A 27,877-nucleotide genomic window follows, 5' to 3' on the forward strand; every position below is an offset into this window, starting at 1 on the left:
AGTACTGCGTCAAAACGCGTTAAGTCCGATGCAGTGCGGCAGATGGCGTCGTGAGAGGTGGTTGTTGTTGGTTGTGTTTTGTGCCTTATGATTGTTTGTAGTACTCTAGATGTAAATATGTGCCTCGCAGACTTCTAAAACAGTCTTACTGTCGTCGAAATTTCATTAGTTTTTTTTTCTTTTTTGTTGAAGTCTACTGTTAGGTGTTCCGTGACAGTTTTCGCTGTGAAAAGAGAGCTACAGGATGGCTAATGTTACATATCATTTTAGAGATTGTTTCAGGGTAATAAATAAAGAAGCTCTGCATTGGTTTCCTGGCCACATGGGAAGAGGGCTGAAGCAAATGCAACAGAAGTTGAAATCAGTGGACTGTGTCATTGAAGTACATGATGCTAGAATACCATTATCAGGACGTAACCCAGATTTCAAACATACGGTTTGCGGTCTGAAACCACATATATTGGTGCTGAACAAGAAAGACTTGACAGATATGAGTTACAGCTCTAAAGTGTTAGCAAGATTGAAGCAGGAAGGTACACCAGACGTGCTGTTCACAAACTGTAAAGACGGTAAGTGCAACGGCGTGAAGAAGATAATTCCAAGAGCATGTGAACTCATTTCGAGCTCAAACAGATACAATCGGTCAGAGACTAGTGAATACAGTATCATGATTGTCGGCGTTCCAAATGTTGGAAAGTCGTCACTTATAAACACGTTGCGTAACAGATTTCTTGGTAAGTCTAGTGCAGCTGCAGTAGGTGCAAAGGCGGGAATCACGAAGAGTGTTCAGAACATCATTAAAGTCAGCGAAGAACCAAAAGTGTATCTTATTGACACGCCTGGCATACTTACCCCATCTATTAGAGATGTGGAAGCAGGCCTTCGCCTTTCACTGTGTGCAAGCCTGCAGGATCACCTGGTGGGGGAAGAAATTATCGCGGACTATCTTCTCTTTTGGTTGAACAAACACCGACGCTTTAATTATGTAGAGCTCATGGGTCTCCAAGAACCTTCAGACAACATAGGCACTGTGTTGACACAGTGCGCCCTGAAGTTGGGTAAAACTTTAAAGGTAAGGAATTATGATGGGCAGTACATATACAAGCCAGATATGACATCTGCTGCAGCATTTTTTTTAAAGGCTTTTAGGAAGGGTGATCTGGGAACAATAATGTTGGACGAAGATCTTGTACTGGGCACTGTATCGTGATAAATGTCATTCTGTGTATACCTAGTAAATTTAAAGGTTAGATGAGTAATCTGATTGCCCAGTTACAATGCATCCACATCCATACTCTGCAAACCACTATGAAGGGCATGGCACATTTTTTGGAAACACATGACTCTCTCGAACTAGAGAAATAGCTAAACTCAAAAGACCTATGATACGAAGCACATCAGTCATACAGGCTATTTAAATTGAAGTTGTTTTTCTTTACTCATTCTCAGCAATTTATATATACAGAAGACTGAAGCATGCATACAATACGAAAATACTTTTGGTCATGCCAAATGTGTAACTCAAAGACTGAACACTAAATTAAGATTTTAGATTTATCTATCCTCTGTTGCTCCATAGCCAAGGGGCTCAAACTTACCTTTTTTCTGTGTTTTTGCCACATCAGCAGACAATTATTAACTTAATTTTTTTTGTATGAATACTGTTCCCTTTTGTATTTTGTTTTACTTAACTTTTTGGAAATATATCAGATGGTTTTCATTATTTGTATAACTGGTTAAGTGGTGGAAGTTTTTGGTCAATTTAATTTAACTTATAACCAAAAATATAACAACTGAAGATACCTGTATGCAACTGCCTTTTGTTCAGAACTAGAACATAATAATTTAAATTCAGATATAAAACAGAGGATGTAAGTTTTCTACAGTGTTTAGCATAGTTCTTTTCTGTTAAATGTGTGTGCCTTATGAATTGTCATGAATTAAAAACAGTAAGAGTGCACAATAGGCCTATTAATGTAGTGTAGTGTGCGCTTATGAATGTCTAGTGCTTATTGGTTATAAAAAAGACATGCCAGTATTTGTGAAACGTGTCCATTTCTGTCAAATTATCCAGGCTTTTGCAGTGCCTAATTTTTAAACTGAACCAGACTCTTGACATAAACTGCATACTCCTCCTCACAGTGGGGCCTAATGGAAATTCTAGGATGGGAATGGGAAAAAAAATCAAATATGGGAAAGGTAACCATACACATATGAGCTGATAATGTGTGCTGCATGTGCAACAGCACAAAGACTTAATTAGTTGTCATCACTTATATGTGACTGATTGCCATTTCCTGTTTCTTAAATGAAATATGAACTGTTGTGTAGGTATTTTACTTGTGGAAGATAATGTAGGAGAGTAAGTAGCATTTTATCCATCCTCAGCCATGCTGTAGTGACATTTATTATTACCTGTTGTAAGGAAGGCACTTTTAAGCAAATCGATCTAATTGTTGCTGTTATGTAAGAGCTTTCGTGTACATTCTTTATTTTAAAAGGTGTTAAAATACATCAGTTCCTTCAAATCCTCAATGTGAAAGCTACAAACACTGTTTTTGTGTACCACAGAAATATAAGACAATATTGCTATAGTAAAATAGTATTCACTTCTAATATTGTTGCTGCAGTGGAACATTTCCTCATATCTACGTTTTATCACTAATGAATGAGTTTCTGTGGTGTAATGATGGAGGGAGGAGTGTCATTAGTTGTGATTAATATGTTGGAAACAGAAATTTATTTTCTGGTTGATTACATATTTAAGTAATTGAGTTAAAGTAGTTGACTGCAACCAGCTTGGATTAACTGAAGTATTTTATACTTATACAGACCTCAGGCCACATTACATACCAAAATGTCACAGTAGTCTACATTTCAAAAAACAAATACAGTCTCAAAAGAAATACTGTGAGTACTCTGTTGTCTTTCTGCTACCACGTGATATCACAATCCAGATCATCGTTAAATTACAAGTCAAAGTTGACATCTGGTCTGGTAGGCTCGGTTGACGTGACTTTTCAAGAAGAAACAGCAAATTGTATAATGTTACAGTTAACCTTGTTTTTTAATGTAAGAAATATAGTTGACAAATGTTACACAAAACTTGAAATACTTTAATTAATCTTTAATTTATGGGTGCCAGCACGATCTTTCCAAATTATTTTCTGAGGATAGTGCTAGCATCACTTGAAACTTATTTGAGTAAATAATAGTGTTTCTGAACAAGCATAAATTGTCATTTTCCTTTTATCAAAATTGTGGCCATGTTAAAGTATAGGAATGCTGTGGAAGTTTCTCTCTGTTAATTTGTTACGGATTTTCATTTTAATATACTGTGAAATTAGGGAATAGGGTTTAATGTATGTTAGAGAAACATGAAATTTTTTGTATCACCTAGGATACATTTGTTGAAATTTATCTTCTGTTCTCATTTTGTAAATTTAGAGAGAGATTTTATATAAAGCTGTGACACTTCACCTTTATTTTTCTTATGTGCCTTAAAGTATGAAATATACAGAACCAAGTTCTCATTCCATTCATTCAACCAATTACACATTCCATTCTGTAGGTCACATCCTGAAGCAGAGACTGTGTGGATGTGGAATGAGTCAATTTATAATTTAACAGGCAGAAGTGGCCACAACAAGACAGCGCTGTAAAGTACATTAACAACTTATAACTATTGTAAGTCCACTCGCATTGGTAGTTCTCAGAATAACTTCTAGATTAAATTTATGAAAAACATCTGCTTTGTAAGAAGCCAGTTCTTCTCCACTTGCTCTGTTCAGCAGCTGTTTTTATCTAATGCTTTGTACTAAGTATTTACGTAATTTTACACAGAACACTATAAAATGTGTATGCAGGCAAAGTCAAAATATGTTTGATGTAAACTTGAGATAAGCAAAATTTACAAACAGTTGAAATCAAAACACTTGCTGAAATTCATAATAGACTACCAAAACTGTTAATCGGTTATTTCTGATGACCGATAGAGGTCAACCACAACTATTGATACCGAGCAGTAATGACGTCACACACCACTACATCAACCACAACATAAAAGCAGATGGGTGGAATTGAATGCTTCCATTGACCCAAATATTCTTATGTACAGCTTGAAACCACACACATAACAATAGTCAGTGTTGGTGTTGATGCCAAAGCTCTCCATGTCATTTACAGGAGTCCTTGAACCTCAATACAGGGTGTCCTACAGGTCTTTTGGCTGTAGAAATCTCTCCAAGCATCACCTCATGTGGTACTTTCTCAGGATCCATACGGTAGATGTGCCCCAGCCAGCAGAGTCAACTCTGTTTCAAGATAGTTGAAATGCTGTTGCAGCTAGTTTTTAAGTAGTACTGCTTCGTCGGTCACTTGGTCCTTCCACGTTATTCCGAGGATGGATCTCGGGCAGCGCATGTGGAAAGCATTAAGGCAAGGTTCTCATTTGGCATAAGCAGTCCATGTTTCCAATGCTTACAAAATTATGCTGGGGATGCAAGTTTGATACACAAGAACTTTGGTGGTCAAAGAGAATTTGTTGCTTTTCCAAACATGTGTAGAGAGCTTGCCAGAATTTGTCACAGCTATTCCAATTTGAGTATCAATCTCCTTGTCAGCAGACATGTTTGATTTTAGAGTGTATTCAAGATAGCTGAACAACTTCCAGAGTAGTTCCATCTAATATCATATTCAACAGTGTATTTGCACTCTAAACCATAATTACAATCTTCCTGCTGTTTACATTCATCGAGAATAGATGGCATGCGTGACAAAATCTTGATACTAACTCTTGGAGCTCTTCTGCAGGATCAACAGCATACAGGAGGTCACGAGAAATTATCTCACAGTGCTTTGTTTTACTCTACAGAAGACTTAATGTTGAAAACCCTTCCGTCTTTCCTAGTGTGCAGGTGTACTCCAACAATGCAATTCTCAAAAGCCACTTGGAGCAGAACTGAGAAGAAGATTCCGAAAAGTGTGGGCGCCAACACACAGCGTTGTCTTATTCCGCAGTTCATATTGAATGGTTTAGATGTAATAGCATAGAAGATTACAGAGCCGCATATTGTCATGAAAAGATTTTATTAAGGGCAACAAAGTTGATGGATATCCAATTTTTTCCAATATACTGTTGAGTCCCTCCCTACTTACGAAGTCAAAGGCTTTGTTGTTTTATGATTTCAACGGTACGTTATCACAGCCTGTACTCTTGCCTAGCCTTAGACTTTTAAATGCAAGTTTCAATTTTTAGGGGGGAGGGGGGGATCATAAAGTTCAGACTTAACAGGGTAAGTTGGGAAAGTATCCAAAGCTTCTGAAGAAATGTTGACTTCTTCTGAGTATAGGTTAGTATAGTGCTGCACCCATCTATGTAGCTTTTAGACTTTATTGTCACCATTAATATGTTTTATTGCAGTGTACTTCATGCTTGTTGGTTGAATGGCTGTTTTGATGCCTTGATACGCACCACAGTAATCTCCTTTGTCTCGGAAGACCTCAGTGGATTTACAAAGGCTGGCTTGGGTTGGGTTGTTTGGGGAAAGAAGACCAGACAGTGATGTCATCTGTCTCATTGGATTAGGGAAGGACGGGGAAGGAAGTCGGCCATGCCCTTTCAAAGGAACCATCCCGGCATTTGCCTGGAGCGATTTAGGGAAATCACGGAAAACCTAAATCAGGAAGGCTGGACGTGGGATTGAACCGTCGTCCTCCCGAATGTGAGTCCAGTGTCTAACCACTGCGCCACCTCGCTTGGTCTACAAAGGTTGATTCAGTATCTATTTGCAGAGTGGTGAGAAACTCATTGCAGATCTGCTTTGCAGGCCTTGTAATCGGCTGTTGCTCGTTGGTCTTCAGGATTATCCACAACCTGTACATGAGCATTATGTTTCTTGTCTATATATGGGTGCAACTGACTTTCACATTCAGCAAACCAGTCACTTTGAGTCCTACCCAGCTTCCCAGATGCTATAATAGCTGTCTTTAGCTAGATGCCATATATTTTTAATGCTCTGTGCAGTTAGCAATTTCTCAGGATTCAGTTTCATCTCAATATCTTCTCTGAACTTTTTATATAGCACATCATCTTGGATAGCTTTGGTGTCAATCTTCACTCTTCGACGAATGCTCTCAGTTGAGTCTGTCTTCTTTGGTGTGAACTGTGATTTGGTCATAACTAAAGAGTGATCAGTATCACAGTCAGCACTGTGCTATGTATGGGAGTTACGGACATGACGTAGGTCACATCTTCTGGTTATGAAGAAGGCAAGTTGATGGCAATAGCCTGAATGTGGGTGTTTCCTTGTTGGCTCTGTTCTGGAAGTAAGTATTAGTGATACATAGAGAAAGAGAGGTGCAAAGTTCCAGCAGTTGCTGACTGCGTTCGTTCAAATTTCCAGTCCCATGTGGGCCAATACAATCAGGCCAGTTGTTCCATGTATTCCCAATCCTGGCATTGAAGTCTCCCAGTAACATTACTTTATCTGATCCAAAAACATTCTCCAAGCATTTCTGCAAATCTTCATAAAACTCATCTTTGATTTCAGGTGGTGCTTTGATAGTGGGAGCATATGCTGAGATTAATGAAACGGGACCTGATGCTGTCCTAAATCTCAAAGTTCATAAATAGATTTTGGTTGTTCACAGCAGCTAAGAAGACTGTTTCGTACTGCAGAGCCAACTCTATTCTCATGTCTTTCTCCAATTTCTCTCCCTTTCCAGAAAAAAGGTATAATTATCTTCACACAGGCTGCCTTCCCCTGAGAGGTGTTTTTCCTGTAATGCAGTCACATCAGTGTTGCTGCTGCTGCTTCAAACACTGGCGGCATATGCCAGGTGTATAGGCAGGTTAAGCAGCGGAGCTGCTGTTCCTGCGAGTACCTATCGTGTTGATTTGTGGGTCCTCACGTTTCGAGCTGACCTCACTGAGCGTCTCTTGGTGTAAGGACGCTCTGTTCGCTGTCATCGGGACCGCGAGACTTCACTAGTCGTGGCGGAGTAGCCGCACCGCATACAGCCTCTCAAAAACCTTTAAGAGTGACGGGAGCAGGCTAATCGGCCGGTAGTTGACTGCGAGCCTCGGTTCCTTGCCGCTCTTGGGGATGGCAACCACTTCCGCGTGTTTCCACGCGGAAGGGAAGGTCCCAGAGCGGAGTATGGCGTTGAAGATGTCCGCCAGAGACTGGTGTACCTCTGGCGGCAGCATCCTCAACAGGCAATTGGTGACTCCATCCGTGCCACCCGCCTTTTGGGGGTGGAGTCGACGTAGCTGCAGGTCCACTTCCGCAGCCGTAATCTCCTCTATGACATCGTCCTCCTCTCTGGCCGCTAGAAAGACTGGTAGACGCTCCTCAACCAGACGGACGTGGGCGGCATCCACCACGCCAGCGGCAGCCTGAAAATTCTCAGCAAACATGTCCGCGAGGATACCGGCTTTGGCGTCCGGCTCGCAGACGACGTTCGCGCCCATGTGTAGTGGCGGGACACATTACTTTATCTGATCCAAAAACATTCTCCAAGCATTTCTGCAAATCTTCATAAAACTCATCTTTGATTTCAGGTGGTGCTTTGATAGTGGGAGCATATGCTGAGATTAATGAAACGGGACCTGATGCTGTCCTAAATCTCAAAGTTCATAAATAGATTTTGGTTGTTCACAGCAGCTAAGAAGACTGTTTCGTACTGCAGAGCCAACTCTATTCTCATGTCTTTCTCCAATTTCTCTCCCTTTCCAGAAAAAAGGTATAATTATCTTCACACAGGCTGCCTTCCCCTGAGAGGTGTTTTTCCTGTAATGCAGTCACATCAGTGTTGCTGCTGCTGCTTCAAACACTGGCGGCATATGCCAGGTGTATAGGCAGGTTAAGCAGCGGAGCTGCTGTTCCTGCGAGTACCTATCGTGTTGATTTGTGGGTCCTCACGTTTCGAGCTGACCTCACTGAGCGTCTCTTGGTGTAAGGACGCTCTGTTCGCTGTCATCGGGACCGCGAGACTTCACTAGTCGTGGCGGAGTAGCCGCACCGCATACAGCCTCTCAAAAACCTTTAAGAGTGACGGGAGCAGGCTAATCGGCCGGTAGTTGACTGCGAGCCTCGGTTCCTTGCCGCTCTTGGGGATGGCAACCACTTCCGCGTGTTTCCACGCGGAAGGGAAGGTCCCAGAGCGGAGTATGGCGTTGAAGATGTCCGCCAGAGACTGGTGTACCTCTGGCGGCAGCATCCTCAACAGGCAATTGGTGACTCCATCCGTGCCACCCGCCTTTTGGGGGTGGAGTCGACGTAGCTGCAGGTCCACTTCCGCAGCCGTAATCTCCTCTATGACATCGTCCTCCTCTCTGGCCGCTAGAAAGACTGGTAGACGCTCCTCAACCAGACGGACGTGGGCGGCATCCACCACGCCAGCGGCAGCCTGAAAATTCTCAGCAAACGTGTCCGCGAGGATACCGGCTTTGGCGTCCGGCTCGCAGACGACGTTCGCGCCCATGTGTAGTGGCGGGACACATTACTTTATCTGATCCAAAAACATTCTCCAAGCATTTCTGCAAATCTTCATAAAACTCATCTTTGATTTCAGGTGGTGCTTTGATAGTGGGAGCATATGCTGAGATTAATGAAACGGGACCTGATGCTGTCCTAAATCTCAAAGTTCATAAATAGATTTTGGTTGTTCACAGCAGCTAAGAAGACTGTTTCGTACTGCAGAGCCAACTCTATTCTCATGTCTTTCTCCAATTTCTCTCCCTTTCCAGAAAAAAGGTATAATTATCTTCACACAGGCTGCCTTCCCCTGAGAGGTGTTTTTCCTGTAATGCAGTCACATCAGTGTTGCTGCTGCTGCTTCAAACACTGGCGGCATATGCCAGGTGTATAGGCAGGTTAAGCAGCGGAGCTGCTGTTCCTGCGAGTACCTATTGTGTTGATTTGTGGGTCCTCAAGTTTCGAGCTGACCTCACTGAGCGTCTCTTGGTGTAAGGACGCTCTGTTCGCCGTCATCGGGACCGCGAGACTTCACTAGTCCCGCAGTAGGTCAGGCCAACGTGTAGTCGGCCTGTGGGGAGCCTGACGGCCCAGCCCACGTATTAGGCGGTTGCCAGAGTGTTCTGCCTTGTCGTAGAACACTCTGGCAGTGTGGCGAAACCGATCCCGGAGGTACGGGATGCCCACTTCCTCGTGAAGCAGCCTCGTCGGGTAGCGAGGCGGCTTATGTAACGCTAGACGTAGCACCCTGTTTTGTACCCGTTGTAGAGACGCAATATGCGTCTCGGCGGCGTTTCCCCATACCACGGCCGCGTATTCAAGTACCGGCCGTACCAAGGCGAGGTACATGGTGAGACCGTGGCGTGGTGGGAGGGTGGTCGAGGGATTGAGCAGTGGGTACAGTGCCCTAAGACGCCCCACTGCTCTTCCTCTGACATCTCCGATGTGGGGCAGCCACGTCAGGTGATGGTCCAAGGTGACCCCGAAGTATTTGCCGGTCCGCGACCATGGGATGGGGCCTCCCATGATCGTGACCGGCGGCAGGTCCGGAGGTAGCCTCTTTCTGCTGAAAACCACAGCCTGGCTCTTAGCAGCGTTAAACTTCAGGCGCCATTTCGTGGACCAGGCGCCCAGAACGTCACATCCGAGCTGGAGGCGGCGGCGCATCTCGGCCGCATTCATGCTGCGGGTGTACAATGCCGTGTCATCCGCATAAAGTGCTAACTCCACGCGTGCCACCCGCGGCGCATCGGCAATGTACAGGGAGTACAACAGGGGACCGAGGACCGATCCCTGCGGCACTCCCGCACGGATCCGCTGGTCGGTGGAGGTGCCTCCGTCTGCTCGGACGTGGAATGTGCGTCCCGTGAGGTACGAGCGCAGCAGGACTGCGTGCGACGTCGGTACCCCCGTGCTCAAAAAGTTTGTACACGAGGCCGTCATGCCACACGCAATCGAAGGCCTTGGAGACGTCGAGGAGCACCGCCCCGAGGTACTCCTGCGTCTCCAGCGCTCGCATCGCCTGTTCCACGAGGCGCAACAGCTGCTGAGTGGTGGAGTGGCCGCTCCGGAACCCGAACTGTTCCTCGGGGATGAGGTTGTTCTCGGACACGTGGCGGAGTAGCCGCACCGCATACAGCCTCTCAAAAACCTTTGAGAGTGACGGGAGCAGGCTAATCGGCCGGTAGTTGACTGCGAGCCTCGGTTCCTTGCCGCTCTTGGGGATGGCAACCACTTCCGCGTGTTTCCACGCAGAAGGGAAGGTCCCAGAGCGGAGTACGGCGTTGAAGATGTCCGCCAGAGACTGGTGTACCTCTGGCGGCAGCATCCTCATCAGGCAATTGGTGACTCCATCCGTGCCACCCGCCTTTTGGGGGTGGAGTCGACGTAGCTGCAGGTCCACTTCCGCAGCCGTAATCTCCTCTATGACATCGTCCTCCTCTCTGGCCGCTAGAAAGACTGGTAGACGCTCCTCAACCAGACGGACGTGGGCGGCATCCACTACGCCAGCGGCAGCCTGAAAATTCTCAGCAAACGTGTCCGCGAGGATACCGGCTTTGGCGTCCGGCTCGCAGACGACGTTCGCGCCCATGTGTAGTGGCGGGACACGCTGGCGGCGACGAAGGAAGCGCTTGGCCATCCGCCAAGCACTGCCGTCCGTCGTTGTGAGGGTGGCCACAAGACCAGCCCAGTCCCGATTTTTGTGCTCCTCGATGGCTGCCCGGAAATTCGCGCCGCGCCCTGTTGAGGCGGCGTTTCGTCTCGGGCAGGCGTGTGAGCTGCCACTCACGAAAGAGGCGGTTTTTGTCGGTGATCGCCTCAAGTATGTGCGGCGGGAGTTGCCGCGACATCTCACGCGGCCGTCCCGGCCGCCTGGGGGTGGCCACCTCCGCCGCACCCAGTGTGTGCCGAGTGAAGAACTCCAGAGCTTCCTCTGCCCCATGCACAGCAGGATCGGGCGCGCCCGCGAGGCAGTCCACGATCTCGGCGCAGGAGCGCGCCTCGTCGATGCCGCGGTAGTTGCGGCGGTCGGGTGGCATCGAGGCACCGATGACATCCATGTCGAAGATCACCGGGAGGTGATCAGACGACATGGCGTGTCTGACGGTGGCCGACGTGAAGTGCCCGACGCCTTTGATCACGGCGATGTCGAGCACGTCGGACTGGCCTCTGTTGGGGAAAACGGTGTGATCATAGGGCCCCAATACGATAGCGCCATGCCGCTGCGTGTCGCGTAGGAGGCGGCGGCCGCTGGTGTTGGTGACGCGGGAGTTCCACTGCGTGTGCTTTGCATTAAAGTCACCCGCAATGAAAACATTCCCGCGTAACACCAGCAGGGCGTCGAGGTCAGCCTCCTGAAGCAGTCCCCTCGGCAGCCTGTATGCCGCAGCGAAGGTGATGACCCCCGCAGTGGTGGTGACAGCCACCCCAGTGGCCTCCACCGCTGCAAGGGGCGGTAGTTGCACCTCGTGATGTTTCAAGGACGACTTGACGTAGATGGCCGTCCCTCCGCCGTGGGTCAACCTATCTGTGCGATAGCACCGATAGTTGGCCGCCTTAACATGGACTCCTGGTTTCAGGAAGGTCTCGCACACGAGGCAGATGTCGACCGCCTCGTCGCGCAAGAACTCCCTGAATTCTCCCTGTTGAGGAACCAAGCTGTTCGCGTTGAAGACGCAAACGGTGAGGCCATGGATATGGTGATTAATATCCATGGCCTGCTCCGGTGACAGCGCCGGCCTGGAGGGCCGTCGTGACTGCGGTGACGAGCACCGGCAGTTGCTCAAGCAGCTGGCTCAACGACCGCAGAAGCGACCGGAGTTCAGCTGCATCGGGAGCAGTGGAGGCGGTGGGGGCCGCTGGGGCGGCCTCCGCCACTGGAGCAGCTGGCTGCGGCTGCTCCGGGGTTGACGACCGTCGTGGAGCATCGGCAGTCGGTCGCGGTCGCGGCTCAGCACGAGCTGCTACGGCAAGGTGTCGGCGGCAGGTCGTTGCGTAGCGGCTGGGGTAGCTCGGGCCATGCGCCGGCGACGCCCGCGCTGGGCGGCATCCCGCTCCCCAGGCGTGGGTGCGGGGGTTGCCACCCCTGCGGGCGAAGCCGTGGATGGCGCAGTCGGCTGCTGCTTCTCGCCTGCGTCCTGCTCCGGACGGCGGGTGGAGGCGGCTGGTGGACCGCCCTTGGTGGCGGCGGCAAAGCTTGTTGACGGATGCGTCTTGCGGGAAGGAGCAGTTCCTCCTCTCTGTTGCGCTCGACCCCTTTTAAAGGCCGAACAGCCTCTGTAGCTGGCAACATGCGGCCCACCACAGTTGCAGCACGTCGGCTTCTCCTCTCTGCTCAGCCCGCAAGATTTGCTCGCATGCTGTCCCGCGCACTTAACGCAGCGGGGCAACATGGAGCAGTAGCTGGAGACGTGGTCGAGCCGCTGGCAGGAGAAACACTGGCATCTCTTGCCTTTGGCCCGAATCTTTCGATTTTCCAGGTTGTCAACAAGGACAACCTGGTACAGCGGCATGTTGCGGTGGGTGCGCGGCGGTTTCATCAGGCCCGTGGACCTGACGCTGAAGCCCATGCCCTCGAGCTCCTCACGAAGATAGTCCGCTCCAAACTTGAGGGGAAGGTGGCGGAATACCACCTTCAGGAGTTTGAGTGGCTCGGAGGGGTGCGTATAGCACGGGAGGCCGTCCTTGCAGATGGTGTCCATCACCGCGCGGTACTCTTCATTTGTAGCGACCGTGACCTTGTAAAGGTCACGTCCGACGTTCTTGACAGTCGTGGTCGTGGCCACCCTGTCAAGTTTGTTCTGGAATTCTTTGTAGTTGCCGTCCCATTGGACAACAATAGGCGGCGGTTTCTTCTGGGGCGGCGCCGGCGGAGCGTCGCCCTCGTCTTCGTCGTCAATGTTGGCGGTCGGCAACGGCTGCGTTTGCTGCAGTGCAGCGGCCCTGGCAGTGTGCCGCCTAGGTGGGGTAACAAAGCCCTCCGCGTCAGGCAGCCGTGAGGCAGCTGACGAACCTGGGGGTCGCTGTGTCTTCTTCCTCGGTCTCTGCTTGGCGGTGCTCCGGGAGGAGCCCGCAGCGGTGTTCCCAGACACCGCGGCAGGGACGCGGGAGGCTCTAGGGGCCTTCTTCCGCGGTCTCGCAGCGTCAGATGCCTGAGATGTTGCGTCAGAGTCGTCTTTAGTCAGTGCCCGGCACTTTCTGGGCGCGCGGGTAGCGTCTGTGTCGCGACGTTCCGCCTCGGCTATGGCCTCGGCTAGGTTCGCGTCTGGCAGGTCGACTGTGTCCATTTCGGTGGTCGGTCCTGTTGACTGCGTCTCCATCCAGACCGCGGGTGCTACACCAGCGCAGGACGGGGCAGAGACAGGTGCAGCCACGGGCTCTTCACGTGTCAGTGGGGCAACCGGGGGCACATCGACCTCTTGCGTGGTCGAGGCCAGCAGCGCAGCACCCGCTGAGGCCGCCGCCGCCCGGACCGCAAACTCTTGCAGTGCGACCGGTGGGGCTCTCGGTGGCACACCTGACTCTTCTTGCCTCGTGTGCGAAATCGCAACTTTGCGTATGTTGCAGAAGTAAGTATGGCCTCCTCATCCGCCTCTCTCCCTTGGTAGAAACCCCCGTGAGCGAGCTTGCTCATAAGGATGAACGCTCTGTCACGAGAGTGCAAGTCATTGTTGTGAGAGTGTGTTCCGTCATTGTCAGTGGTCGGTAGCCGGTTCGTCATAAGTGGGGCGCCGTTACCTGCTTCCATCGCGAGGTAGGAAATAGGGGGAAAAAGCTAGTCGAGTGAGCGCGGACTGGTCCCACGTGAAGGGGGTCCTGACTCACGGCTTGCCCTAACGGTCCCTAGGTGCGGCACAAATCGATTTCTGAATCGATTTGATTCGCAGCCAAGTAAACACGCAATTCTGCCGCTAACCACACTCGCGAGCGAGTTGTTAGCTGGAGCAGTTCGCTGCAGCTTTTGCCACGTGGCCGCCGTCGCCGCACGGGCCTTAACAAAGGCGCGCGGACAAAGGCACGCGTGAACAAAGGTGCGAGCGAGACAATGCGCAGCGCGGAGCCAGTGCGTCCTCTCGCTACGACGGCTCAGCGCGGAGGCGACACATCAGTGTGAAGATGTAGCACTTCTCTGTCGATTATGGCTGTTTTTCTGACTACAGGGCCAGCTCTGTAGGAGTGTCATGCCCAGGTAAAATAGTTCTGACGCTGCAGGTGCCAATATATGTTATTGGATTGTTGGTTTTATTCATGTGAGCTCACTATACTCCTAAGAGATTCTTGAAACTTCATAAGTAGGCTCAATCAGGACAGTTTACATCTGTCGTCATGAGTCTGTCATCTCATTCAGAATATCTGTGACTCTCTTCCATAGGTCAGACAAACCTGTGATGATTTGTGCTGCCTTCTCTGTACATGTTCAGTATCCCCTGTTAGCCCTGTTTGGTACAGGTCCCACACACTTGAGCAATATTCTAGAATGAGTTGACAGAATATTTGTAAGAAATATTCTTTGTAGACTGACTGCATTTCCCCAATATTCTACCAAGAAACCAATTCTGCCACCTGCTTTATCTATGATCGAGCCTATGTAAGATTTCCATTTCATATTTGTACAAAGTGTTACACCCAGATATTTGTATCACCTGGCCAATTCCAACTGTGGCTCATGGAAATTATAGTCGTAGGATGCTGCATTATTATTTTTTTTAATTTTGTGAACTGCATAATTTTAAATTTATGAACATTTAAAGCAAGTTACCAATCTTTGTACCAATTTGAAATCTTACTAATTGTTGTTTATGCAAATACAATTATGAGTGAACAACTTTACAGAAGCATTCGATTCCACCCATCCACTTTGACCCATGACATTGTCAGTATGGTGGAAATTGCTACCTTCAGCATCTATATGACGCCTATGATGTCACTACATATGCCTGCAACGTAAAAATACATATAATACAATAACGTCTCATTTGAAAAATAAAATGAAACTAATGGGACAACCACAGAAAATTGGGGTTTAGGACGGGACAAGCTAAATGTATAAGTGTAAAAAAAAACACCACAAGATCCCAAAACCTACAAAATTCACAGTGTAATAGGAATGGGAATCCTCCCCTAATGTTTCCATCGTGTCATTATGTATCTCCTGTGCACTTGTGCCCTTTTTCAGCAGGTATTTGATGAGTGTATGCTTACTCCCTTTGTCCGTGTTTCAAAACTTGTACACCTTGTGCACTTCAAACTCTGACAACTGGAAAAAAGTACTGTTAGTTTCTAAACTGACATTCGGCTCACACAAGAGTTTTGTGGGTGGGCCAAGAACTTTTCTGTCACCCCTCGTACATGAGTTGAAGATTATGGCACTTACATAATTAAGGAAGATAGATCTTATGTCGGGTAATATTCCACTACCTTCTTGTATATCCAAACATAGGAATTATACAACCAGCCAGTTGCAAATAACTGTTTGATACATCGACCTAGGTTGCGACACCTACAAAAGGTTGTCTTCATCAGAGTGAAATTTTGAGAAACAACATCATTACATTGCGAGAAAGCAGTGGTCAAAATTAAGACAAACTATGCTCAAGTCAGAAATAAAAAAAAAACATATTCCAGCCTTGACATGGATGCCTAGCTAGGAACAATTCTTGACCCCATCATGTGCTAGTCATCTGCTACACTCTTAATGAGGTACTTCACGGATGTTCACTATTTTGACACCCAGTAGGTTCACAATTTATCTAGGTTCCCAACATTTACCAGGATTTGATAATTTGTTATTTCATTGGCACTAATTAGTGTAAATGATTTAATTGCCCATCATAAGCATTTTACAGAAATCCTATAGCTTACAGGTTCAAAGTTCTAGCTTGATCAGAGAATGCTGTTACTGAGTGCAAATTCTGTGTCCTAAACTGACAAACATTGTGGTTGCTCTCTTTTGCACTGGGCTTCATTTTGTTCAGAACATTTCTTCATCTGTAAAATGTATTTTTTCCCATTTTTACTGTGTTTCAGACCTGTTATTGTAATTAAACCAAACCCAGAACACAAAATTGAGGAAGAAGAGCTGATTTTTCAAGGCACATTATTCAGGACAGGCAGCATATGCAGGCACAGGAAACTGGGCACGGCAAAAGAAATTGTGTTTACTGGCAACTGTTGAGGTTCTGTGGATATCGAGAACACAAGAAACATATACACATTTGGTGATTTATTATAACATTTCACATTGGTACATTTTACGCATATTAACACACACACAATCAATATGAATGTAGGAACAAAGATGTAAAAAAAGTCAGTATTATTAAATGGGTCTGATCAGCTCAACACCCCACTTCAAAACATTTAAATGATTTTCTTCAAAAATATCTAGACCCATGCAGTTCAGAAAATCATAATGTTTTTCTTTTCTCAATCCTTTTGGCTTTATATCTGCAAGCATATCAGCATTTTGACCGTGCTTCAGAAGTTTCGTTGGGAAACCTTACAAATTCTCGATAGAGTCCTGATCTCTCCACATACAATTTCCATTTTTGGGAGCCCTAGAGTAAGACATTCGTGGCGACAGATTTGCTTCAGACAGAAGGGCACAATCGTGGTTCTGTACGCATACACAAATATTTTTCCACGAAGGTATTGACCGTCTCTTCTCATAGTAGGGTAAATGTATTAACTGTTATGGCAACTGCTATCATTTTCATTTGATTGCCCCTTACCCTTTTGTGGCATAGGCTAATGTACACTGAATCAGAGTTTGTACTGCTGCGAGACTACATCATTCCCGTATCAAGGTGAAGAAAACAAAATATTCTTATTTGTTTGTTTGTTATGTTACCGTTCATCACTGAACATTATTATTTCACTCACTAGTGAAATATTACCCTGCATGGCTGTAAAAAGTGTCTTGAATCTACAGCCTTACACTTTCTTACATTATCCATAACAACTGGGACAGGAACTCCTAATCCCATCCACTTTGATCTTATAGAAGCTGAATATCATCCACATGTTTTTGAATTTATGGGGAAAGCAGTGGTTTTTCTTAGGAGTGTGCTTAAGCTGCTGTTTGCACTTGGTATGTTTTCACTGATCAAATCTGCCAGTTACCTGCTATGAATCTTGCTGATGAATGGCCACCTTTAGAAATTGTTCTGGTGGTCTATTTACTCTGTCCTACCACTGTGTACAAACCTGCTTTTCTTCTGGACTTCGAGCCTTGCCGATTGATACTAAAATGTTAGCTCACAATGAATACTTTAAGGTAGTAAATAAACTTCAAACTCTCAGTTGCACTTCTTTGTATGAGGGGCTACCCAAAAAAATGAATTACTTTTTAAAAGCTATATGTTTTCAAATTGTTTACAAAAAACCCTACCCTTTCAAAATACCCTCCATTACAACTAATACATTTGTCCCACTGGTGCTTCCAATGTTTGAAACATTTTTTGTAGTTATCTTTAGAAATGGCTGACAGCTCCTCCTACCTCATAAACAAAAGGTTTGATTGACGGACTGACCTGGGGAACAAACTCTCAATGAACTACACCCTTGGAACCAAAAAAGCAGATCAGCATTGTTTTGATGTTTGATTTGACTTGACAATATTTTTTGGACAGGATGACAATGATGTCTTCCATTGTCTTGACTGTTGCTCTCATTCTGGGTCATGACCGTAACATCCGGACTCGACACCAGTAGTGCCCTTTGACGGAAAATGTGAATCAGTTTCAAGCCGTTGTTTCAAAGCACGACATGTTTTAACTCGATATTCCTTTCGATTGTTTTTCATAACCCGAGGAACAAACTTGGCAACAACCATTTTCATTCTCTTCACAGGTGCAATTTGTTCACTTAAACTTTCCATCATAAAAAATGAAACAAGAACAAAACAGTGTAGCAAAAACAATCACTGCTGCTGATGAACAAGCCAGGTCAACATCACAGGCGGCACTGAAATGGCAATGAGTTGCGCTGTACATGCCTAAGCGGCAGAAATGTGTGCTACATAAGCTCCGCTCATGGCAATGTTATTCCTCTTTTTATTTAACCCCTTGTATTTTAAGTGTTCAAGACTCATAATGACATATCCCATGATACATAACATCTGACTCTTAGGCCATAAATGGAAATTCTGTTAAACGTGAAAGTGATTCATTTGTTTTGGTTCCCTATTGACATAGCAACCATGTTACTGTGAGCTGTCCATGGCTCCGCCATCTCGGAGTGACAAAGCACACACATATAGCCCTGTATACCAAAAGAATACTGCGCATCACACGACTGGGATGATTCCTTTGTAAGGATACGACCGATTAACTGCCCTATCTCTCACTAAATCTGTCTCCAGCGATTTCATTGTCGGTGAGATGTTAATCCCTAACCTTACATCCTTCCTTTTCGAGGGCAAATGAATTGAACTATAGTTGCTTTGTTGTAGCATTTGCTTCAGGAGTCCATCTTTATCCTCTAGGAATCTCAGTTCCATTTTATTTTCCAGAACTTGCCATGCACAGTAATAATCTTTCAACTGAGAAATTGTTATGGTAATTGGACTAAGTCAGAAAGTTTTTTTTATAGTCGGACCTAGTGAGCTCAGAACAACAAATGGCCACGAAAGAGCACCAGACTTAAAGCTTAACACTCACCTAGTCCCAGTTGTTAGTTAATAGTGATGAAATTCTTCACAGATAACTTTTCACTGAGAGTAATAAACATCAATTGTTGAAAATGAAAATGTGTAATATTTGTAGCACCACATGTTTTGGGGACTACACAACATGTTTTGGGGACTACTCTTCCATTATCAAGAGTGTGTGTGTGTGTGTGTGTGTGGGGGGGGGGGGGGGGGGAAGATCAGTACATTAATTTAGTGCACATAATGACAACCATTTACATCTACCAAAATTGTCCTGTAGTATAGCATACCTTGAAGTTACTTTGCCACTAGGTACCACCAAAAGCAAAAAGCCCCCAGCAAACATTGTCAAACATGAAACTCTTCCTTGAACAGCAAATGTTGGTGCATAAGTCTCACAAGGCTCAGTTGTAAACTAGGGCAGCTGCCTACACTTACCAAAGATAGTACTGTCCTATTATTTGTATATCACAGTCCTCAACTATGCTACTGTCACTTGCACATTCTAAAAACTAGTAATGCACGTATGTTGTCATGTGTGCATCCATATAAAATTATTAATAGGAAAACATTCAAACTTAATGTATATAAATAGAATAAATCAGTGGCTGCTTCCTAAGATGGAAGGTGAGTGCCTTGGACCCTTACATCCTCATTTGACACATTGACGGATTCCTCTCTTAAAGCACACAAAAATCTCTACTAGTTCTTCCTACCATCCTATCAATCAAAGAGTGCTCATGCGAGTTAAGTTCTATCTTAATTTATTTGTGTAATCAATCTCTTAGCAGGGGAACATTTCCAGACTGGCTAAAACATGCTGAAGGTAAGCCTCTTTACAAGAAGGGGAATAAAGAGGTACCATCAAACTATCGACCGATTTCACTTTTGCCGGCTTTCAAAAAAATATTTGAAAAGGTTGTGTTCAAGCGTCTCCTTAAGCATGTGACTGCAAATAATATACTGTCCAAGTCACAGTTTGGATTTCTGAAGGGTTCTGATATAGAGAAAGCTATTTACACTCACAGTGAGAATGTACTTAATTCATTGGATAATAAATTACAGGCTACTGGCATTTTCTCTGACCCATCAAAAGCGTTTGACTGTGTGAACCACAGCATTCTCCTAAGTAAATTAGAGTGTTATGGTGTCACCAGCAATGGTGCAAAATGATTTGAGTCTTATCTATCTAACAGGAAACAAAGGGTGTCATTGCGAAATACCTGTGCAGTAAGCACAGTCAGTCTTTATCTGACTGGGAATTAATTATATGTGGTGTTCCTCAAGGTTCCATTCTGGGTCCATTGATTTTTCTTGTGTATTTTAATTACCTCTCATCTGTTACATTGCCAGATGCTAAGTTTGTTTTGTTTTGCAGATGATACAAACATTGCAATAAGTAGCAAGTCAAGTACAGATTTAGAAATAGCTGCTAATCAAATTTTCACTTACATTAGTAAGTTGTTTAAAGCTAATTCTTTGTCACTAACCTTTGAGAAGACCCACTATATGCAGTTCAGAACCTGTAAGAGATTTCCTTCCAACATGAGTATAACATATGAAGACATGCAGAGCGAAGAGGTTGTCAGTGTTAAATTTCTGGGATTACAACTCAATAATAATGTCAGTTGGGAAGGGCATACCACAGAATTGCTTAAGAGCCTAAACAAGCCTGTATTTGCTGTGAGAATGATGTCAGATGCGCAAGATGTAAATATAAAAAAACTTGCATACTTTGCTTACTTCCATTCTATTATGTCGTAAGGGATCATATTCTGGAACAACTCATGAAACCGAGCAAAAGTTTTTAGGGTGCAAAAGTGTGTGATAAGAATCATTTGTGGTGTAAATTCAAGAACATCTTGTAGAAACCTGTTCAAGGAACTTTGTAATCTAACCACTGCTTCTCAGTATACTTATTCCTTAATGAAATTTGTTGCAAGTAATACATCTCTATTTCCAACCAATAGCTCAATACATAGTATCAATACTAAGAATAAGACCAATCTACATAAAGACCTAAAATCACTTACCTTCGTCCAAAAAGGGGTCCAATATTCAGGAATACACATTTTTAATAAATTGCCAGCAACCATTAAAAACTTGGTTTAAGATAAAGCACGGTTTAGACAGAGTTTGAAAGACTTTTTGATAGGCAACTCCTCCTAGTCCATAGATGAATATCTTAACAGATACTGTTAAGTCAGCTTAAGTAAAAATATCTGTTAGATTTAAGTTTTGACAACACTTGGCCGCAACAGTCAATATTATAGGTATTTTGTGTCTGATAAATTTATTAATAGTGCATGTCAGTGTTTCATTCTGACAGTGTGTTAATTCTGTAAAAATTAGCTGACCCAGTTTACTGCACTGTATTAACTTAATTTTGACTATTTCCTGACGAATGATCAGGGTAGTAAGTATTGTATTCAAATGTTTTATGTTTTTATGTCATACTTTCTGACAAGTTCCACACACACAAGAATCATCTCATTTTCTGGGTCTATGGAACGAAAACTAGAATCTAATCTAATCTATAACACTCAATAATGGGGTAATCTAGTCCCAAAACATGTAAATATATCACAGATTATTGACAACTGGTGGGTGACATTCTCGTTACTGGTTCGTGTATATCCCATCTGTCTGCATCTGATGTTATCCCATGTGAGAGTGTTTTCTAATGGTTTGCAAATCATGTAACTGAGTCGGGACAAGGCACTGAATAGAAGCGTTAGACCCACTTAAGACCTGAATTTTCTCGGGTTCTCTGCCAGATCGTTTGGTAGTCGTAAGCTTCGTGCTCAGATCTTTTTACAGATGCACTAATTTCTGCTAACCTTTGATTTTCATCATTTGTTGTCATTTAATTAAGGAACATTAGGGTTTAATGTCCCTTTAACATTGAGGTCATTAGGGATTATACTTGTGCTCACAAGCTTCGACTGTTTCAAGTATGGGGAAGGAAATCAGCGAAACAGTCTCAGCATTTGTCTGGAGTGAATTAGGGCAGGGTCGTGGGGTCAGCACAGCATCCTCCCAGTCGTCGTCAGTTTTTGTGACCTGAAGCCAATACTGTTCGGTAAAGTAGCTGCTCAGTTGGCATCACAAGGATGAATGCACCCCGTACCATTTCTCCCACTGAGGGAAGAATCACTGGCAGTACTGGGGATGAAACACGGGTCCTCAGAATGGTAATCGATAGAGAGAGAATGTCTCTAAGTTCTTCTTGTAATATTGGTTCCTGAAAATTTGTAAGTAGGCTTTGTTGGGACAGTTGGTGTCTATGTTCAACACTCTGCCAATTCACATCTTTCAACATTTTGTGACATACTCAGAGGAGTCAAACAAATGAGGGTTCTCCACAATATGTTGTGTCAGAAAATAGGAATTGAGAAATATGATTTTGTATAGTAATGTGAACTCCTGCTGTGATACCAATAGTTGTTACCGTAACTGGATGGTGTTTTGCAAATACTATTAAATATTAGGCCACTTTATTACAGAAAATGAAATCCTTAACATGTAGGCACATTACACAGCACATCATTAATAGTCAAACTCCTCATCAATGTTTTCCTTCTCCATTGTATTGTCACTACCATCACTTTTCAATGACTGATAAAAACTTGAATATATTGGAGGCACAAATAGCAGTAAGCCTGGAAGGTCCTCGAACTTTGCTGCCTTAATTTGATGTCCATTTGGATACTTAGGAAGTAACTGGCAGACTGCAAGCTTTGTAAATCGTCCACGACACTCGTGTAAACTAACTGGCACAAGTTTCTCAGTAGGATCGTGTGAATATGTGATATATACAGAATGTTCACCACTCACTAATCTAAACACCATTCCGTTTCTGATGTCTGAAAGCTTTTTGTCAATGGAAACATTACGTTTGACGATACTGTTCATTATAGACGACAAAGACATGAAGTCATCTTTCTTCATTTCAACTACAATGAATAGGTTCTTTTGCTTGCTCTTTCTCATAAGTTCAATCCATTTTGCTGGAGTGTACACAGCCTGTGTCTCTTGTTTCAGCTCCTCGATGACTCTAAAAGCCCTGTCACATGGCAGGAACATGTGACCAGGGAGGAGAAATCTGCGCTCAACAACATCAAAATATTTTTTTATCTAGGAGTTAATATAGTTTTTATTTTGTACAACACACAAATTGGAATAAATGTTGAGCCTTGAATGACGTTCTTCCTTTACCACGTCTAATGCCTTTAAAATGCAGCTAGCTACTTCATCGACCCCTATAGATGCAATATTCTTGGACCAGACACTCATCACTGACTTCTCATCTCTACAATGTTAATTATGTGTCCAAAATTGTTGCTTATAAGAAACTTTTTCTGTCAAAATATATAGTGTTGGCAGTGCTTGTCGTAAGTCCGTGCACAAAATGAGTCCATTGCTACCATCTTGTTTTGACTCATGTGAGTCACTTTTCAGAGCATTAGATGCAGCTTCAGCTTTCTCAAGGTGTAGTTTGATGTCTGTGGATTCGGTGTTATTACGGGCATTAGCAGAATCACAAATATGACATGTATCACTTGATGGCAATTTAAAACCAATATCATATTCTGTGTTGAAAATGGTATCATACACATGTTATTTCACTGGGACTTCACCTGTATTTTTAAGATCTTCACAGTACAAACAATACATCCAGCAATCGAGTGAACAGAGGTTATGTAGGACTTGTTCGGATTCTCCATTCTACCATAATGTGATGTATAATTGTGGTCTTGCGGTAGCATTCTTGTATCCCGCGCACTGGGTCGCGGGTTCGATTACTTGCGGGATCAGGGATTTTCCCTGCCACAAGATAACTTGTGTTGTTGTGTTGTCTTCTTCTTCATCATCATCATCATCATCATCATCATCATCATCATCATTCATCCCCATTATGGTCGGAGGAAGGCAATGGCAAACCACCTCCGCTAGGATCTTGCCTAGTTGGCAGTGCAGGTCTCCCACATTTGTCCCCCTATGCTCCTCGGGGTATGGGACCTCATCATCATCATGATCACCTTGGAAACATTTTGATGTGACTTCTAACTTTATTTTTTCTCTTGTTGTCAATGGCATGAGATCTGTTAGAATGCTTGCCTCTTCTATCCTATCTAGGTGTATGTACAGATACATGTGTTGTAGATTAATGACTCTCAGTGTCACAGTCTTCGTTGCTATGGACAGTCCTGAAACATTTAACAGAAATGGCATGAACAGCTAAAAATGCAGTCCTACAAACTTCAACCTCAGTAACTGGAGTGTCACGAATAAAATACCTGAAAGAAATCTTCATCTGGCTTACTGTTGGAACCTTCCTCTTCTTTGAATGCACTTTTTTGCACTCATTAGACCACACTAATCCAAATAAATAAGCATTTTGCTTATTATAATCTCCTCACTGATAAAACTCAGTAAATATCGACGCCTTCTGTTCTTCATTCAGTGTTGAGTGTTTACAGAAACTGGTTTTGCAGCATGGATCACTGGCACTACGAAATACTTTCTCAGGCACAATCTTATTTTGTTGGGATTTATATTCTTTTCCATTGTTTCTTAACCTCTTTCTTTCATTATATTTTCTCTCATTTTCTTTACGAGTTCTTTTTTTTATGTGTACTGTTGTATTTTCTTCGTGAGTAAGCAACATCTATTGCCGCCATCTTGGAAACATATGAACAACATTTGAGTAACACTTTCTGATTGGCTTTCTGAAACCAAGTCAACCAATGAGACGAATTAACTTGTGAGACACAGAGATACTATTGTCATGGGCCTCTTTTCCACTGGGAATGTGTCAGTCCTGAATTACAGCAAATATAATATGCTACTATACATTGCAACACACACAGGACGAAATACTTACTGGTGAAACTATCTCTGCTCTTACTCTCTTTAAAGGAACAGGCATCTACCTCTGTGCTGGAAGTTTCCCATTTACAATACTAGATGGAATCAGTTGTCTTACTGTACCAAAATCATTTCTCAGGTGGCATGTGCCCTTTTCCTACTGGGCCCCTCAAATGAGTGGTTATTGGCTTCACTTCTCTGAATACGTTCCATATCCTGTATTAATACTATTTTGTATGGGTTCCTCACACTTGAACATTATTCTTAGATGGGATGCACAAGTGTACAGTAAGTAATCGTATTTGTAAACTGATCGTATTTTCTCAATATCCTGCCAGTGAACCAAAGTTTGGCACACATTTTACGTACAACAGCATATTGTCAGCTTATAATGAAAGCCCAATACCTCAGAAAAGATATGCAAGGTTTTTTCAATTAATACTGTTGCCTGTAGTTCATATGGTGTAATGAGTCCCTGCCAGCTCGCAGCACTGTCGGCTGCTTTCTGTAAGGTTGTAATGGCTGCAGGCAAAAACGGTTGTCATCTATGGAGCTGTGACAACACTGAGGTGAGGTGTTGCCGTAGACAACTTTACAACATCAATCGTCGAGGTAGCCGCGTGAAGCTTGTGCACCCAGCCCACTGCAACTGTCGGGGATCAACTTGTGCTGACTCGACAAAGCAATAAACGCGGTTTCTGTTTTTCCTCACTGGAGCTTAGCACAGCCGTCATTACCTCTCTTTGGGTTACTATTTGTTGAGAAATGAGGTGTTACTATCTAGTAATGCAATAAAAATATTCTTGTTTTATTTTTGAGATTCAACATTCTCATTCTAAGTCAACTTTATTATTCCCATTTCATATTCCAACAAATTGTTACGTCCAGGTATTTGTACGTGTAGACTGATTCCAATGGTGACTGACTGATGCTGTGGTCGTAGAATACTACTTATCTGCACTTTGTGAAGCATACAATTTTACATTGCTGCAATGTTAAAGCATATCAGCAACTTTGAACCATCTGGAATCTTATTAAGATCTGACTGGTATATCTGCAGATTATTTCAGACAGTATGACATCATAGGTAACCACGTTGTCTGCAAAAAGTCTGAGATTACTATTGACACTGTCTGTCCAGTCATACAAAATGAACAGCAATGTTATGAAGTTACCTTTACTTTTGGCAATGACTTTCCTCCAAAGAACACTCTGTGTCCTCCCTACCAAGAAATCCTCAGTTCAGCGAAAAATTTTCCCCGGTCACTCTTGTGATCACGTTTTTGTTTATAAGCATTGGTGTTGCACTGAGTTAAATGCTTTTCAGAAATCAGGAAATACTGAATCCATCGGATTATCTAACTTCCATGGCTTTCAGAATGTCATGTAAGACATGGGTAAATTGAATTCCACTTGATCAATTTTTATTTTGTTGTTATTTTTTTAAATGACAAGGAAGATTACAGCTCAAACCCATATTCAGCTATACACATTTAAGTTTTCTGTCATTGCCCTAAAGCTCCAGGCAACTGCCTGAATGGTTTCAAAGGGATACACAGATTTCCTTCCCCATCCTCGAAACCAAAGCTTGTTCTCAGTCTCTAATAACCTCGATGTTGAAGGGACACTAAACCCTAATGTTCCTTTCTTAGTTTTTATTGATGTGGAGGTGTGCATTATTATAACGCAATCTGGCTCAGCCACAATTGGTACGATTCCTATGTTTTCATAGGTCTCAAAACTTCTGTTGCTCACTTGCATCCAAGTCCTGAACTCAACACCTATTACCCTGCTGCGCATAGTGTCCACTACAGTGGACAGCTGTTAATGGTCGCTTCTTTGGCATTTTCAATCAGTCCTGGGACTGCAAATGCACACAGTTCACTGCAGTGGGCACTCCCTACTGGTGTTGTGTCCTGCATGCATTTGCAGCCTCATGACTGATTGAAACCACCAGAGAATTGACCATTAAAAGTTGTCCACTACAGTGAAATTCATGCACCACAGAGTTAATTATAGCAGACACCTGCAAATGATTCAGGTAATTCCTGTGAGACCCTTCTTGTTTGATGTGCACCAAAACTGGGAGTTGGTGTATGATATATCTTCATTATGGTACCTATTGAGATGGACTGTGAACCATCAAAACATGGAAACAGTTCAATGAGCAAACACATATCTATGTCTATATCCATAGTCTGCAAAAAAATTCAAGAAATGTGTGTAACAGTTATTAGGGCTTCTTCCCATTCTGTTTATGTATGAAACAGAGAAAAATGAGTGTTTAAATGCCTCTATGTGCAGGAAGTTGTACTACATTCCTAGAGTCATCATGTAAAGCTGTTTCTTGAAACTATAAGTTGCCTTTCTTGAGATAATTTATCTCTATCTTCAAGTGTCTACCAGTTGGAATTTCTTGTCTCAATCGACAAATCGTGATAGGTGACACTCCTCCCTACTGTAGCTGTTATTTAAAATATTAACTTCAGATTCCCCTGCCCTTCTCTTGCTTTAGCAAATAACACATTTTCATAGTTGATATTATGATTTTTGTATGATTTAGTATTTTTTGTTACTGAAAAAGCTACACAAATTTTATTACTTAAAACTTACTAATTAAGAAATTATTTTATATTCAGATTCTTATTTAATGTTAGTTTTATTTGACCATTTAATTCATTTTGCGTACTGTCCTAGTCATCAGTGTGACAGCCTGCTTGTCATTGAATTTATGCACCAATCTTATGAGCTTCTTATTTATAAACTGTTGGCAGCTGTCTACTTCATTTTCCCCAACTGCCATTACTCTTATAGTATTGGAAGTAGTTGTTACACAGAGACAACTTCTAGAAATTGATTTTGTTATTAATCCTGCGTGTTAACTTAATACATGTTTGAAATGTGTTTAGAATAACATTTTCGTTATGTCAGTTTTACAATAACCATTTATAAGTGGCTCAAGTTGAGATACAAAAAAGACTAGCACATCCCACAGGATACATGTACTGTTGTGAAAATGTGAAAGACAAAGATCACTACAATGTGTGCAATAAGAGAGCTTATGTTCAGGAGAAATTATACTTGTTCTAGAAGAAGCTATGAGTTCATGTTTTATACATGTTGTATAGTGCATTGTTACTTAATGCTATAAACTGGTGGAATGCTATTGTTTTTTAATTGTTGACATTGGTGCCATAGCTTGGAGTAGAGATATGTTAATTGTATTTGTGACTTGTTTTACCACTGGCAGTTACCATAAAATATGGAAAAATGAGCAGATGTACTTTCCAAAAGACAACTTGCCAAAATATATGCTGTTTTACTGTTATGAAAATGTTGTATGTTTGACAATAAATTTTTTGAAATTGTTAATGTA

General features: G+C 43.5%; 1 protein-coding gene across 4 annotated transcripts; it reads left to right on the forward strand.

Annotated features, from left to right (window-relative positions):
* Window positions 1-29: 29 nt before the first annotated feature.
* LOC126293646 (mitochondrial GTPase 1-like) lies at window positions 30-27,877 on the forward strand. Of its 4 annotated transcripts, none has more exons than XM_049986922.1 (2): window positions 30-1,072; window positions 22,675-27,877. In XM_049986922.1, exons 1-2 carry the CDS (start codon window positions 245-247, stop codon window positions 22,828-22,830), a joined length of 984 nt encoding a protein of 327 aa, XP_049842879.1. In that variant the 5' UTR covers window positions 30-244; the 3' UTR covers window positions 22,831-27,877. The 4 variants fall into 4 exon arrangements, with proteins under 4 accessions (XP_049842879.1, XP_049842880.1, XP_049842881.1 ...); XM_049986923.1 differs by lacking the exon at window positions 22,675-27,877 and adding an exon at window positions 8,578-8,954 and having other exon boundaries at window positions 30-569; XM_049986924.1 differs by lacking the exon at window positions 22,675-27,877 and adding an exon at window positions 7,565-7,930 and having other exon boundaries at window positions 30-569.

Source organism: Schistocerca gregaria, chromosome 10, assembly GCF_023897955.1.
Source record: "Schistocerca gregaria isolate iqSchGreg1 chromosome 10, iqSchGreg1.2, whole genome shotgun sequence".
In the NCBI taxonomy this organism is placed as follows: domain Eukaryota; kingdom Metazoa; phylum Arthropoda; class Insecta; order Orthoptera; family Acrididae; genus Schistocerca; species Schistocerca gregaria.

Bases quoted from the DNA above. Each gene is read 5' to 3' on its own strand.
- LOC126293646 (XM_049986922.1), top strand. From the start codon at position 245: ATGGCTAATGTTACATATCATTTTAGAGATTGTTTCAGGGTAATAAAT. The intron at 1,073-22,674 runs GTAAGGAATTAT...CTCTTGTTTCAG, and splicing joins AGTTGGGTAAAACTTTAAAG to CTCCTCGATGACTCTAAAAG.